Source organism: Hoplias malabaricus, chromosome 15, assembly GCF_029633855.1.
Source record: "Hoplias malabaricus isolate fHopMal1 chromosome 15, fHopMal1.hap1, whole genome shotgun sequence".
NCBI lineage: Eukaryota > Metazoa > Chordata > Actinopteri > Characiformes > Erythrinidae > Hoplias > Hoplias malabaricus.
In genome coordinates this window covers 8,022,238-8,036,579 of record NC_089814.1, presented here as the reverse complement: position 1 = coordinate 8,036,579, position 14,342 = coordinate 8,022,238, and the positions used below count along the sequence as shown (strand labels likewise).

General features: G+C 50.1%; 1 protein-coding gene across 1 annotated transcript in view; it reads left to right on the top strand.

Moving 5' to 3' along the window:
* Positions 1 to 14,342, top strand: part of ctif (CBP80/20-dependent translation initiation factor) — a 56,396-nt gene that overhangs the window by 25,284 nt on the left and 16,770 nt on the right. Inside the window, exons 5-7 of the mRNA XM_066646384.1 lie at positions 3,952 to 4,411; positions 5,144 to 5,443; positions 9,092 to 9,247. Of these exons, the coding sequence (XP_066502481.1) occupies positions 3,952 to 4,411; positions 5,144 to 5,443; positions 9,092 to 9,247 (916 nt within the window). The remainder of the gene's footprint in view (positions 1 to 3,951; positions 4,412 to 5,143; positions 5,444 to 9,091; positions 9,248 to 14,342) is intronic.

Sequence of the window (14,342 nt, the reverse complement as noted above, 5' to 3'; positions counted from 1 at the left end):
GGAGACCCTACCAGGGGCTGTTGCCCCCGACAACATAGCTCCTAGGCTCACGCAAACCCCTCCACCACGTAAAGGTGGTGATCCAGGGAGGGGGTTCCTTTACTCGGACTGCTTCCCCCGTGACCCGAACCCGGATAAGCGGTGGATAATGGATGGATGGTTAATACCACACCTGTATCAGTCTTTACCTGTTGCTCGGTTGCTTCACTCTACTCACCGCTTTTTAAAATTGTGTTGAAGCACATCCCCAGTTCGGCTGAAGTTTTGGAGGTTTTTCTTGGGTGCATTTGTCTCCAGCAGAAGTTTATCTTGAGACTTTATCTTGAGAAGAAGAGTTATGGGAACGCATTCAAGGACTCTCGCATCATTTCTTGGCATCAGTGACGTACGGCGAGGTTATTTTGTCGAAGAATACGCTCCGAATTTGCAAAGGCTTTTTTTTCTTATTTTGATCTTGGCCTCGGGACATGATTCATTGAATCAAAGAATCAAATTCAAGTTTGGTGAGGTCTCACTGGAAGCTCTTAAAAGAAAACCCAGCCTGTTTTTAACATAGCTTTCTTTTCCCTCTGAAATCTTTTTTTTTTCTTTTTTAACCTCAGAATTTTATTTTTTTTTATTTTCTTTATTTATTTATTTTTTATTTTTTTATTAAAAAGTTTCTTGAACTGAAAGTACACTTTAAATGATCTGTAACTTAAAAAGTTTGTCGTCAGAGATAAAGTGGAGCTGTAAATGACGTATCTGTGACCACAAGGATCAAACCCCACAGCAGTGTTCTCCCCCTGTGTGAACAGCCCTGTTCAGCGCCTGTTCCTTTAAATGATAAAGAGCCGCTCGCTGTTCACCCCGACCCCGAGCGCACAGCAGTGAGGAGCGAGGAGCAGAAGCTCTGTTTTTTTTTTAGCCGTTTTAGCTCAGTTCTCTTTCCTCTTCATCCTCTTTTTCTCCGTTTTTACTCTTGCTCTTTCTCTTTCTCTTATCTGTGTTTAACCTAGTCTTTGTGTTCTCACACAAACACAGGTCCAGCGCTGTGATTGGACCGACTCAAATGAGGGGTTCTTGCAGTTGACCTCAGAAGGGGAGCAGAATCAGAACGGCTCGTTTTAGTGATTGGGGCAGCCCACAGAACACTGAGTGGGTGGTCTTGTCTCGCAGTGTGTGGGTTGGTGGACTCCAGATGACCAGTTTAATATGAGCATGCACGGTACCCTCTTAAAGCTAGCACAGTGCGGTCATTATTATATTTTATCTAAACTTACAGTTAATAACAACGCTGTGGAGGACGCCCTAATGAGAATGCAGCACCAGGGCGGACGGCGTTGGACAAGCTCTGGTTTGTACCAGTTCATTTCACAGCGTGGAGTCCAGCAGTGTCCAGCAGCTCTGTGCTAGCGTGCTGAGAGGGAAGCGGAGTGGGGGCGGTGTGTGAAAAGCATCTGTGTAAAAGATGTTCAGCGCTGGCGTCAGGTCACCAAGGGTTAACTGTCGTAAAGGAGGGAAATGTCATGGTCAGAGCCTGGACGTCTTATTTTCAGCCTGTCACTGAAGCACTTTGGGTGGGTGTGTGTGTGTGTGTGTGTGTGTGTGTGTGTGTGTGTGGTTTACGAGCATGGAGTACCTGCACTAGCTGGAGCTGCAGAGGTTAAGAGGCTTATTGGAGGCCTCAGATCGGCCCTTTGATGTCCATCCTGTGTTAGTCACAGTGTGTGTGTGTGTGTGTGTGTGCTGGACTGAAACTGACCGCTGCTTTAAACACAGCCCCAGTGGCTGGGGCATTCGGCCATGAACCTTGACTGTCCACTGTCCACACGCTGCCCTCGTACTGTCCACTCTCTGCCCTCGCACTGTTCACTCGCTGCCCTCGCACTGTCCACTCTCTGCCCTCGCACTGTCCACTCTCTGCCCTCGTACTGTCCACTCGCTGCCCTCGTACTGTCCACTCTCTGCCCTCGTACTGTCCACTCTCTGCCCTCGTACTGTCCACTCTCTGCCCTCGTACTGTCCACTCTCTGCCCTCGTACTGTTCACTCGCTGCCCTCGTACTGTTCACTCGCTGCCCTCGCACTGTCCACTCTCTGCCCTCGCACTGTCCACACTCTGCCCTCGTACTGTCCACTCGCTGCCCTCGTACTGTCCACTCTCTGCCCTCGCACTGTCCACACGCTGCCCTCGCACTGTCCACTCTCTGCCCTCGCACTGTCCACACGCTGCCCTCGCACTGTCCACACGCTGCCCTCGCACTGTCCACACGCTGCCCTCGCACTGTCCACACGCTGCCCTCGCACTGTCCACACCCTGCCCTCGCACTGTCCACACGCTGCCTTCGTACTGTCCACTCTCTGCCCTCGTACTGTCCACACGCTGCCCTCGCACTGTCCACTCTCCGCCCTCGTACTGTCCACTCTCCGCCCTCGTACTGTCCACTCTCCGCCCTCGCACTGTCCACTCTCCGCCCTCGCACTGTCCACTCGCTGCCCTCGCACTGTCCACTCCCTGCCCTCGCACTGTCCACTCTCTGCCCTCGTACTGTCCACTCTCTGCCCTCGCACTGTCCACTCTCTGCCCTCGTACTGTCCACTCTCTGCCCTCGTACTGTCCACTCCCTGCCCTCGTACTGTCCACTCCCTGCCCTCGTACTGTCCACTCTCTGCCCTCGCACTGTCCACTCGCTGCCCTCGCACTGTCCACTCTCTGCCCTCGCACTGTCCACTCTCTGCCCTCATACTGTCCACACTCTGCCCTTATTTCCTTGATGACAATGTGCTGGTGTAAGGTTCTGTGATATCTACCTCTTTACTATCAGGTTTATGCAGAAGGAAATAGTGTCATATATGTAAATATAAATATATGTATAGACACACACACACACACACACACACACACAGAGAAAGAGAGAGGCCTGCTGTGCAGTTGCTGTCCCAGGGAGGTGTGTGACGTGCCTGTGCCTCCTGATGGGAGAGAGAGGTGGGGTGATGTCAGAGTGAGAGAGAGAGAGAAGGCAGTGACTGAAATGTGACTGGGGAGAACGTATGAATAAATTGAGAGGATTTGAAAGAGAGGGGTGATAAAATGAAGCCGTAGGAATTGCAGATGAGACACAGGCACCACATCTGGGCACGAGAGAGGCACAGAGGGGCAGAAGTGTGTGTAAGCGAAGATGGTGCGCAACATGTACCTCTGCCACTGGAATATACCCAGAATAAGACAGAGTTAAAAATAGTTCTGAAGAGGGCACAATTCTCAGCCTGCCACCGGCACGTAGGGGGAGATGGGACACGACTGGAGGTTCGGGGATGACGGGAGAGCAGTGATAATGAGTGAAGATTTCCTACAAGACATGCTGCAGCGTTGGTGCTCAGGCTGCATGCTGAGGGCTGGGGCAGGAGAGAAAACTGCAGTGAGGGCGTTCCCTAAGATGAGAAGACCACAACGGGGTTCTTGTTTAGTGGCTGTTCTCTCGTGGTTCAGAGCGAGTCGAGTAGGGACTAAACCGTGGCGTGTAAACCTTGCAGAGCGCTGATCGTCCAGAGAGAGTCGTCACTCTACGCCACGCAACGCAGACGACCAGCACCAACTCTCCATCTGTAAAATCTCCTGCAGCAGAGATCACGTTTGTTTTTATCCGACTCACGACGGCAGCTCGTAAAATGACGCCGTGGTCTTTTGAAGAGGTTCAAACGCAGACAGTGATACTGCCCAAACCAACTGCTCACACACTCTTCTTCACACACCTCCTTACTTTGATTAACCCTGTGTTATCCCCAGTGTAAAGCTTCATTCAGCTCCTGTCCGAGGCTTGTTTCTGCTGTTATTATTAAAAAAATAATTGTCTCAACATCTCATCTTCTGAGAGCTTTGTGGCAATGACCAACACTAAGACTGCGCTCAGATACATGTTCACATGACCACGCCTGCCTCTGGTTTTTAAAATCTCCTTCCCTCTTCCAGGAGACAACAGCGCCCCCCTGGTGGTGGTGGTGGAGGAGGAGGAGGTGGCGGAGGGAAATCCCACAATCCGCAGCAGCAGCAGCAGCAGCCGCCATCGCATCTGCAGCAACAGCAAACAGCCAATCAGACGCAACAGCCCGGCCCTGACCACCAATCAGAAGGCAGCAACATGAAGCACGGAGGGCGGGGCTTCCAGCAGGGGCGTGGCTCTCATCACGGATACAGCCAGAACCGCCGCTGGCACCAGCACCACAAACAACAGCCCAACTCCGGCCAGGGCCCGAGAAGTACCAAAGAGACAGACGGCACAAGAGGAGACGAGCAGGAGCCCGCCGGGACGGAGAGGACGAGGGACGGACACGGAGGAGACAACAGCAGAAAGGAGGGGAAGACGGAGGGAGGGAAAGTCAGCCTTCTGCAGTCCTCCAAAGAGAGGCTGAGGAGGAGGCTCAAGGAGAAGGTGAGGAGAGACCTCTACAAAGTGGACAGTTTCACCGCTGGGTCCAGAACACCACAGTATACTTTCTGTCCATCCTTTCATTCATTCATCCATTCATCCCTCTATCCATTTGTCTGGTCATTTATCTCTCCTTCCAACCAATCTGTTTCTCATTCTCTCTCCCCCTCTGTCCTGTTTCTCCCCCCCCTCTCTCTCTCTCTCTCTCTCTCCCTCTCTCTCTCTCTCCCTCTGTCCTGTTTCTCTCTCTCTCCCTCTGTCCTGTTTCCCCCCCCCTCTCTCTCTCTCTCTCTCTCCCTCTGTCCTGTTTCTCTGTCCTGTTTCTCTCTCTCTCCCTCTGTCCTGTTTCTCTCCCTCTGTCCTGTTTCTCCTTCTCTCTCTCTCTCCCTCTCTGTCCTGTTTCTTCTTCCCTCTCTCTCTCTCTCTCTCTCTCTCTCCCCCTCTGTCCTGTTTCTCTCCCTCTGTCCTGTTTCTCCTTCTCTCTCTCTCTCCCTCTCTGTCCTGTTTCTTCTTCCCTCTCTCTCTCTCTCTCTCCCTCTCTCTCTCCCCCTATGTCCTGTTTCTCTCCCTCTGTCCTGTTTCTCCTTCTCTCTCTCTCTCCCTCTCTGTCCTGTTTCTTCTTCCCTCTCTCTCTCTCTCTCTCCCCCTCTGTCCTGTTTCTCTCCCTCTGTCCTGTTTCTCCTTCTCTCTCTCTCCCTCTTTGTCCTGTTTCTCCCCCTCTGTCCTGGGCTGCAGGAGGAGGTGCCGGTGGCGTCGGTGGGTCCTGAGCGGAGCCGGATGGACAGGCTGACGGAGATCCTGAACAGTATGAGGAGGAACAGCAGCGGGGTGGAGGCCCAGCTGACTTCCTTCATGGAGGAGGCTCAGAACTGGGCCGACTCAGAGGAGACGCTGGGGGAGATCGTCCACACCATCTACAGCAAGGCAGTGAGCGACCGCAGCTTCGCCGCCACCGCCGCACGGCTCTGTGACAGGATGGCACTCTTCATGGTGGAGGGAACCAAGTTCCGCTCGCTGCTGCTCAACATGCTGCAGGTCTCTATACTGTTCGCTAACACACACACACACACACACACACACACCATACACCCAGACACACAAATATAGAATCACACCTTACACACACACATACAATCACACCATAAACCCAGACACACAAACATAGAATCACACGCTACATACACACACACACACACACACACAATCACACCATACACCCAGACACACAAATATAGAATCACACCTTACACACACATACATACATACATACATACATACATACACACACACACACACACACACACACATATAATCACACCATACACCCAGACACACAAACATAGAATCACACCTTACACACACAAACATACACACACACACACACACAGTCACATCAGTCACATATATATTCATGATCACAACATGCACACATACACAGGCTAGGGATGTGTGGTTAGGTGTGTATTTGTATGTGCTTATGTGTGTATGGTTATGTGTATTTGTCAGTGTGTGTTTGTTTGTATTTTGTTTGCCTGTGTGTGTGTGTGTGCTTGTATGAAGTGTGAAAGTGTGTATTTTTCTTTGTGTGTTTGTATTTGTCACTGTGTGTGTAGGTTAGTGTAGGCATGTATGCCATATGCTGCTTCCAACACCTATTTTCTGCCAGGTCCTGAACGTACATGTACGTGTGTGTGTGTGTGTGTGTGTGTGTGTGTGTGTGTGTGTGTGTTTGGTTCATGTCTGGTTAATACAGTAAACGTATATGTACTGATTGACCGTGGTCATGAGTCCAGTCTCAGCTGAGCTCCTGTCTCTCGCCGACTGTGAATTATTCTGTGATTCCTCCTCAATTACCAGAGTCTCTTTTTCTATATCCGTCTCTCCTTCTTTTCCCTGTCCCCCACCCTCCCTCTCTCCTCTCCTCCGCTCTGTCGTGTCTCTCCTCAGGGTTCCTGCTGGGCACGCGGCGCAAAATGTCATCCCACCTGCTGCTGTGCCACGCTCGCTCTACCTTCTTAACTTCATTTTCTTTTCCTCCCCACCTTTGTCTGCAGTTCCTCTATCACCCCCCCACCTCCCCCTCTCTTTCTTTTACTCTTTCTCTTGTGTGTTTGCGTGTTTGCTCAATGCTGTGGTACTTAGGTGAGAAATGTTGTGTGTTTTTTGGTAGGTGAGTGTGAGTGACTTTCTCACGGCTGTGTCACTCACTGAACTCCACTCCCTCCACACACACAAGCACACTGTTACAGTCTCTCTCTCTCTCTCTCTCTCTCTCTCTCTCTCTCTCTCTCTCTCTGTGTGTGTGTGTGTGTGTGTGTGTGTGTGTGTGACAGTGTGACAGTCAGTAGTTTTGTATTAACCGATGTACCTAGTGCAGTAGACGTTTCTGTTTTTATTCTCGTCAACATCAGCAGTGTTTTCTGGGAAGGAACAACTCTGACCAACCCCCCCCCCCCCCCCCACACACACACACACACACACTGCCACACTGCTCTGCACAACCACAACTAGTGGGCTGTCTGGCACACAACATCTGACTCTCAGGCCACGAGACGGGGAAGTGGTTTTTCTGCAGTTTTGGGGACACGCCGGCCGCAGCCTTAGTTTCTGGAAGACGCTGATCATTTAATTTACAGAATTAAACACTGACCAGAAAACTCCCCATTAGAGATTTGTCCAGACCGCCCAGCTCCCCCCCACACGTCTCCTGACAGGAGGCGTAGGAGGTCAGAAAACTTGTGTTTGGTGTTTAAAGTAACACTAACAGGATGTCAGCATGCTGTCTTCCGTTTCTACGGTAGTTTGGAGAGTTTGGACACACGCAGCCAGAAGAAATAAGTGGACATGACCTCTTGAGTTGAGTCAGGAGTCACTGGGCTGTGAATCAGAGTCATGTCATTAGGATATGAATCAGTCGAGTCACAAGTCACTGGAATTTGAATCAGAGTTGAGTCACGAATCACTGGGATGTCAGTTAGATCAGATAATCAGATTCATGTCATTAGGATATGAAGTCGAGACATAAGTCTTTGGGATGTTAATGAGAGTCAAGTCAGAGGTTGCAGGGCTGTGAATCTGAGTCGAGGCAGTGGTCACAGGGCTGTGAATCTGAGTCGAGTCAGAGGTCTCAGGACTGTGAATCTGAGTCGAGGCAGTGGTCACAGGGCTGTGAATCTGAGTCGAGGCAGTGGTCACAGGGCTGTGAATCTGAGTCGAGTCAGAGGTCTCAGGGTTGTGAATCTGAGTCGAGTCAGTGGTCACAGGACTGAGAATCTGAGTCGAGGTCTCAGGATGCAGGGCTGTGAATCTGAGTCAAGTCAGAGGTCTCAGGACTGTGAATCTGAGTTGAGGCAGTGGTCACAGGGCTGTGAATCTGAGTCGAGTCAGAGGTCTCAGGGTTGTGAATCTGAGTCATGTCAGAGGTCTCAGGGTTGTGAATCTGAGCCGAGTCAGAGGTCTCAGGGTTGTGAATCTGAGTCATGTCAGAGGTCTCAGGGTTGTGAATCTGAGCCGAGTCAGTGGTCACAGGGCTGTGAATCTGAGTCGAGTCAGAGGTCTCAGGGTTGTGAATCTGAGTCATGTCAGAGGTCTCAGGGTTGTGAATCTGAGCCGAGTCAGTGGTCACAGGGCTGTGAATCTGAGTCGTGTCAGAGGTCACAGGGCTGTGAATCTGAGTCGAGTCAGAGGTCTCAAGGTTGTGAATCTGAGTCGAGTCAGTGGTCACAGGGCTGAGAATCTGAGTCGAGGTCTCAGGATGCAGGGCTGTGAATCTGAGTCGAGTCAGAGGTCTCAGGGCTGTGAATCTGAGTTGAGTCAGAGGTCACAGGGCTGTGAATCTGAGTCGTGATCGCAGGACGCAGGGCTGTGAATCTGAGTCAGAGGTCACAGGGCTGTGAATCTGAGTCGAGTCAGAGGTCTCAAGGTTGTGAATCTGAGTCGAGATCGCAGGACGCAGGGCTGTGAATCTGAGTCAGAGGTCACAGGGCTGTGAATCTGAGTCAGAGGTCACAGGGCTGTGAATCTGAGTCAGAGGTCACAGGGCTGTGAATCTGAGTCGAGATCGCAGGACGCAGGGCTGTGAATCTGAGTCGAGTCAGAGGTCACAGGGCTGTGAATCTGAGTCAGAGGTCTCAGGGCTGTGAATCTGAATCGAGTCAGAGGTCACAGGGCTGTGAATCTGAGTCAGAGGTCACAGGGCTGTGAATCTGAGTCGAGATCGCAGGACGCAGGGCTGTGAATCTGAGTCGAGTCAGAGGTCACAGGGCTGTGAATCTGAGTCGAGTCAGAGGTCACAGGGCTGTGAATCTGAGTCAGAGGTCTCAGGGCTGTGAATCTGAATCGAGTCAGAGGTCACAGGGCTGTGAATCTGAGTCAGAGATCTCAGGGCTGTGAATCTGAGTCGAGATTGCAGGACACAGGGCTGTGAATCTGAGTTGAGGTCTCATGACCTCGGTAATGTCCCGAAAGCCATCAGATCCTCCCTGCAATGTCTTAGCATCTAGTAATTAAGACGCCCCCTGGAGGCAATGAGGTGCTAAGCAGCTTTTCATGTCACATATTAGACATTAGAGTTCACATTCTTCAGACTGGTGAATATACGTTGATTTAAGACCACACACACACACACACACACAGAGCATATACCTCTAACACACTCAATCTCTCTCTCTCTCTCTCTCTCAGAGGGACTTCACCCGCCGGGATGAGCTGCAGCAGACAGATGTGGAATGCTGGCTGGGTTTCATCACGTTTCTGTGTGAGGTGTTTGGGACCATGAGGAGCAGCACAGGAGAACCCTTCAGAGTGCTTGTGTGCCCCATCTACACCTGCCTACGGGAGGTACTTTCTCTGCTGCCTTTACTGTCACTCTACACCAGCAGTCCAACTGGGGGGGGCTGTGGGGGGTCCCCTTTTTCACAATGAAATGTCTATGACCTGCTTTGCTCAAAACACCACAAGGACCAAACCCCACAGCAGCGTTCTCCCCCTGTCTAAACAGCCATGTTCAGAGCGGCCGCTTACAGCGCCTGTTCCTTTAAATGATAATGAGCCACTCGCAGTTCACCCCGATGTTTTTATATTATGGGTCCAGTCCGGTCAGTGTTCTCCGTCAAGCTCCAGTAATGTTGGGTTTGCAGTCGTTTGAAAAGATGCAGTGGAAGGTTGTGCAGCCTCCACCCTCGCAGCCTGGGGGCGTGGTGTGATGGAGGAAAAGGAGGTAATGGGTGGAACTGGCAGTGACCCAAATTTGGGCAAAATCCTTTCAGACACATATCATTGAATTTAATAACAACCATGAAATGTTAATATCATCAGTTTCTGGACCTAAATCCCTGGCGAATCCACGTTTCTGGCGACTGCGCCTCTGAAGGCTTTTGTTAGGTACGTTTCTACGTTTGTGTGTGTGTGTGTGTACGTGTGTGTGAGAGTTATATCTGGTAGGATGTCAGGAAACGAGCACTAAGATGACAATTATGACACACACACACACACATACACCTGGACCTGAGTTTTTACTCCCTTCTGAGAAGTTGGTTGTCATGGCAACTGAACTTACAAGCTCTCTCTCTCTCTCACACACACACACACACACTTATACCCACTCCCACACGGCAGACACAGACATTCTTGGCTACACCACAGAGAGAGAGGGAGAGGGGGAGAGGGAGACGGCGGTGGGGGTAAATTATGGTTTGATTAGAGACCACCGCAGAACCTTCTGTGGCAGTAATTGTGAGGAGGCAGAGCCGAGAGGCCACAGGGAAAAGGACGGCGGCAGCGTGAGCAGAGAATGAGCTGAAGACAAAGTGAAGAAAGAAAAGATGAAGTTAGAAAGGGAGAGACGGGAGACGCGAGGGGGGGGGGTGTAGAGAAGAGGAAAACAGAGTGGTTTTAAAAGAGGAAATTCAAGAGTAGCTCAAATGTTAGCTCAATAGCTCAAAACTTTCTAGAGCGTGGATGAGAACATTGAAGAACAGTGTAAATGAGTAAAATAGTCTAGATCAGTGTGGATGAGGAAAACGTTCTAGAGCTGTGTACATGGGGAGAACGTTCTAGAGCACTGTGGGTGAGGGGAACGTTCTAGAACAGTGTTAATGAGTGAAACATTCTAGAGACGTGTGAATGAGAATGTAGGATATTATGAATAGAGAAAACAGAAGCGCACACACACACACACAATTTGTAAAGGAACTAATAGGTGGTGGCTTGTTCACTTGAGTGTGACTTTTTATCCACTAACATCTGTCAGCACACTGTTACAGTGTCTCTCTCTCTCTCTCTCTCTCTGTTCTCATCTCCTCTCTGTGTCTCTCTCTCTCTGTTCTCCTCTCTCTCTCTCTGTTCTCATCTCCTCTCTCTGTCTCTCTCTCTCTCTCTCTCTCTCTCTCTCTCTCTGTTCTCATCTCCTCACTCTTTCTCTCTGTTCTCATCTCCTATCTCTCTCTCTCTCTCTCTCTCTCCCTCTCTCTATTCTGATCTCCTCTCGCTGTCTCCTGTCTCTCTCTCTGTTCTCATCTCCTCTCTGTCTCTCTCTCTCTCTCTCTCTCTGTTCTCATCTCCTCACTCTTTCTCTCTGTCTGTTCTCATCTCCTATCTCTCTCTCTCTCTCTCTATTCTGATCTCCTCTCGCTGTCTCCTGTCTCTCTCTCTGTTCTCATCTCCTCTCTGTCTCTCTCTCTCTCTCTCTCTCTGTTCTCATCTCCTCACTCTTTCTCTCTGTCTGTTCTCATCTCCTATCTCTCTCTCTCTCTCTCTATTCTGATCTCCTCTCGCTGTCTCCTGTCTCTCTCTGTTCTCATCTCCTCTCTGTCTCTCTCTCACTCTCTCTGTTCTCATCTCCTTTTTCTCTCTCTCTCTCTATCTGTTCTCATCTCCTCTCTCTCTCTATCTGTTCTCATCTCTCTCTCTCTGTTTCTCACATGAAGCAGAAGTGTGAAATTAAAATGACACCCATCCACACTGCGCTGCAGAAGTCAGTAAAGTAATCAGATTAACAGACAGGACGAGAGAGAGCGAGAAAGAGAGAGAGGTGCATCTGAGACTCAGAGAGGACACACAAGGACAGATGAGCTGAGATATAAGAGGAATTCTAACGCTCTATCCCCTCCACCCCTTTTTCTGATGAATGGTACAGTCCAAAGCTATTAATCTACTCAGTCTGGAATGTGCCAGTTACGTTCCCCAGGGGAAGCTTTTGTCCCATCACCACCCATTACACCATTAACACCAGCACGGTCCTGCAGCATTTATCCTGGAGCAGAGGGCACCCCCTGCCACACACACACACACACACACACACACACACACACACACACAGACTTGTTAAACAAGCTTAGTGGGGTATTTCCTTTACTTCTGTATTCTGTTATTTGTGTTGTCATTAATATTTCTTTCCATTGCTGTTGTCTGTCGCAGTGTGACACACCACACCCCAACTTTAAATTCTAAAAGAATTTTGGGTGATTTGTTTTAAATAATTTCTCCTTATGGAGAGGAAAGTGTCGGGAACATTGTGTTTCCTCAGATCACTGAATACACACATTAAAAAGTTACACGTATAAACAGAACAACGGGATGACACAGATTTGACAAACAGTAGGAATTAAGACAGTCAGCATGGTTCCCGAAGTGGGGGGTGTGCCCCCTAGGTGTTGCACAGAGTTATTGCAGGGAGGTTATAGCAAGGCAAATGAAAGAGATAAATAATGCATTTCGTGTGCAATGACCCCACTGTATAATACATCCTTTTACACTTCCACAGTGTCCTACACATTCATATCCCTTTTCCTCTTCTCCCACGCCTGATTTTAAATCACTCGCTGCATTTCCACGAACATAAATCAGTTCCAGAACCAGAACATTTAGTTCCCAGCTGGAACCAAAGATTCATAGGTTCTTCAGCACGAACTGCGATGGCGTCCATTTGCATGTTGAGCTAAAGAAGCTCCAGAAAGAGCTCCGAGACTAAAGAGTTACGGCGCAGTGGAGCTGGATGCAGTTTCACCTCCTGTTTCACCTCTCTGTTCACAAGCTCAGCTCTGGATACATTATCCAGAATATTCAGTGGATAAACCATGACTCTGTGCTGACTCTGTCTCTCTCTTCCTCTGGTGCTGTCCTGGGAATGAACGTAATCCTGAGTGGATCCAGTCTAAAAACCAGTGTTCATTCATTCATTCATTCATTGTCTGTAACCCTTATCCAGTTCAGGGTCGCGGTGGGTCCAGAGCCTACCTGGAATCATTGGGCGCAAGGCAGGAATACACCCTGGAGGGGGCACCAGTCCTTCACAGGGCAACACTGACACACACACATTCACTCACACAGTCACACCTACCAACGTGTGTTTTTGGACTGTGGGAGGAAACCGGAGCACCCGGAGGAAACCCACGCAGACACAGAGAGAACACACCACACTCCTCACAGACAGTCGCCCGGAGGAAACCCACTCAGACACAGAGAGAACACACCACACTCCTCACAGACAGTCACCCGGAGGAAACCCACACAGACACAGGGAGAACACACCACACTCCTCACAGACAGTCACCCGGAGGAAACCCACGCAGACACAGAGAGAACACACCACACTCCTCACAGACAGTCACCCGGAGGAAACCCACACAGACACAGGGAGAACACACCACACTCCTCACAGACAGTCACCCGGAGGAAACCCACACAGACACAGGGAGAACACACCACACTCCTCACAGACAGTCACCCGGAGGAAACCCACACAGACACAGGGAGAACACACCACACTCCTCACAGACAGTCACCTGGAGGAAACCCACACAGACACAGAGAGAACATACCACACTCCTCACAGACAGTCACCCGGAGGAAACCCACGCAGACACAGGGAGAACCTACCACACTCCTCACAGACAGTCACCCGGAGGAAACCCACACAGACACAGAGAGAACACAGCACACTCCTCACAGACAGTCATCCGGAGGAAACCCACGCAGACACAGAGAGAACACACCACACTCCTCACAGACAGTCACCCGGAGGAAACCCACGCAGACACAGTCACCAGTGTTCATTTGGTGGAAAAAAGCTAAAACACACACACGCGCGTTGTAGTAGCTGTAGAACCAATATCCCGTGCTCTACTGTTTGGATCCTGAACACTGAGGCTCTCACTGATATCGAAACCGGAATTGAAATGTGACGCTGAAATCAAAAGCAGAAATGAAATGGAAATTAAAAATAATACACATAGAAACTTATTAATGCAGCGGGAAAGTGCTATTCTTAGTTTAGCTGATGACACCGGGGCTTAGGACTAAAACCAACCTCAGTCTCACTTAAGAATCTTGATGAAAATATTGATGTAGAACCGGTGGAGATGGGTGTTAGGGCATTGGAGCCATGTCTGCCACATCCCTGCTTGTGCAGTTCCGCATTAGGGGCCAGAAACTAAGGGCAGAAGTTATCAGAAACAGCTGAAAGGTCTAGTCAGTGGCTGTGGATAAGGAGAACACAGACTAGTTGGGGAAACACACTGTAGAGGTGCTGTTGTTGTGGTGGATGGAGATGTAGCACGTAAAGATCACATAGAACTGGTGGCACTGAGCATGCATTAACGGTGCCAGTGGGGCTAGGTACAGCTTTAGTCACCAAGGAGGCCAGTGTGGATTTACGGTTGTTGATGATTAAGGGTTGATGTAACGCGAGCTCAGAGTGGAGTGGGTCTGGGACGTCAGACTTCACTGTTGTTCTGGAGGTGTCCTGGGCTTAATTCAGTGAGACGATGATGAGAGGAGGTACCTACCCTGTGATGACCCCTGTGAAGAGCTAGTGATGCAGTGGGTGGTGTGGGTGCTCATGTGAGGGGCTCCGTGAGGAACGGTAGGATTGGAACAATGGAAACTGTGTGGCTGCCGGTAGGAAGAGGGTGGGGCCCTATGTGAAGCTCTAATG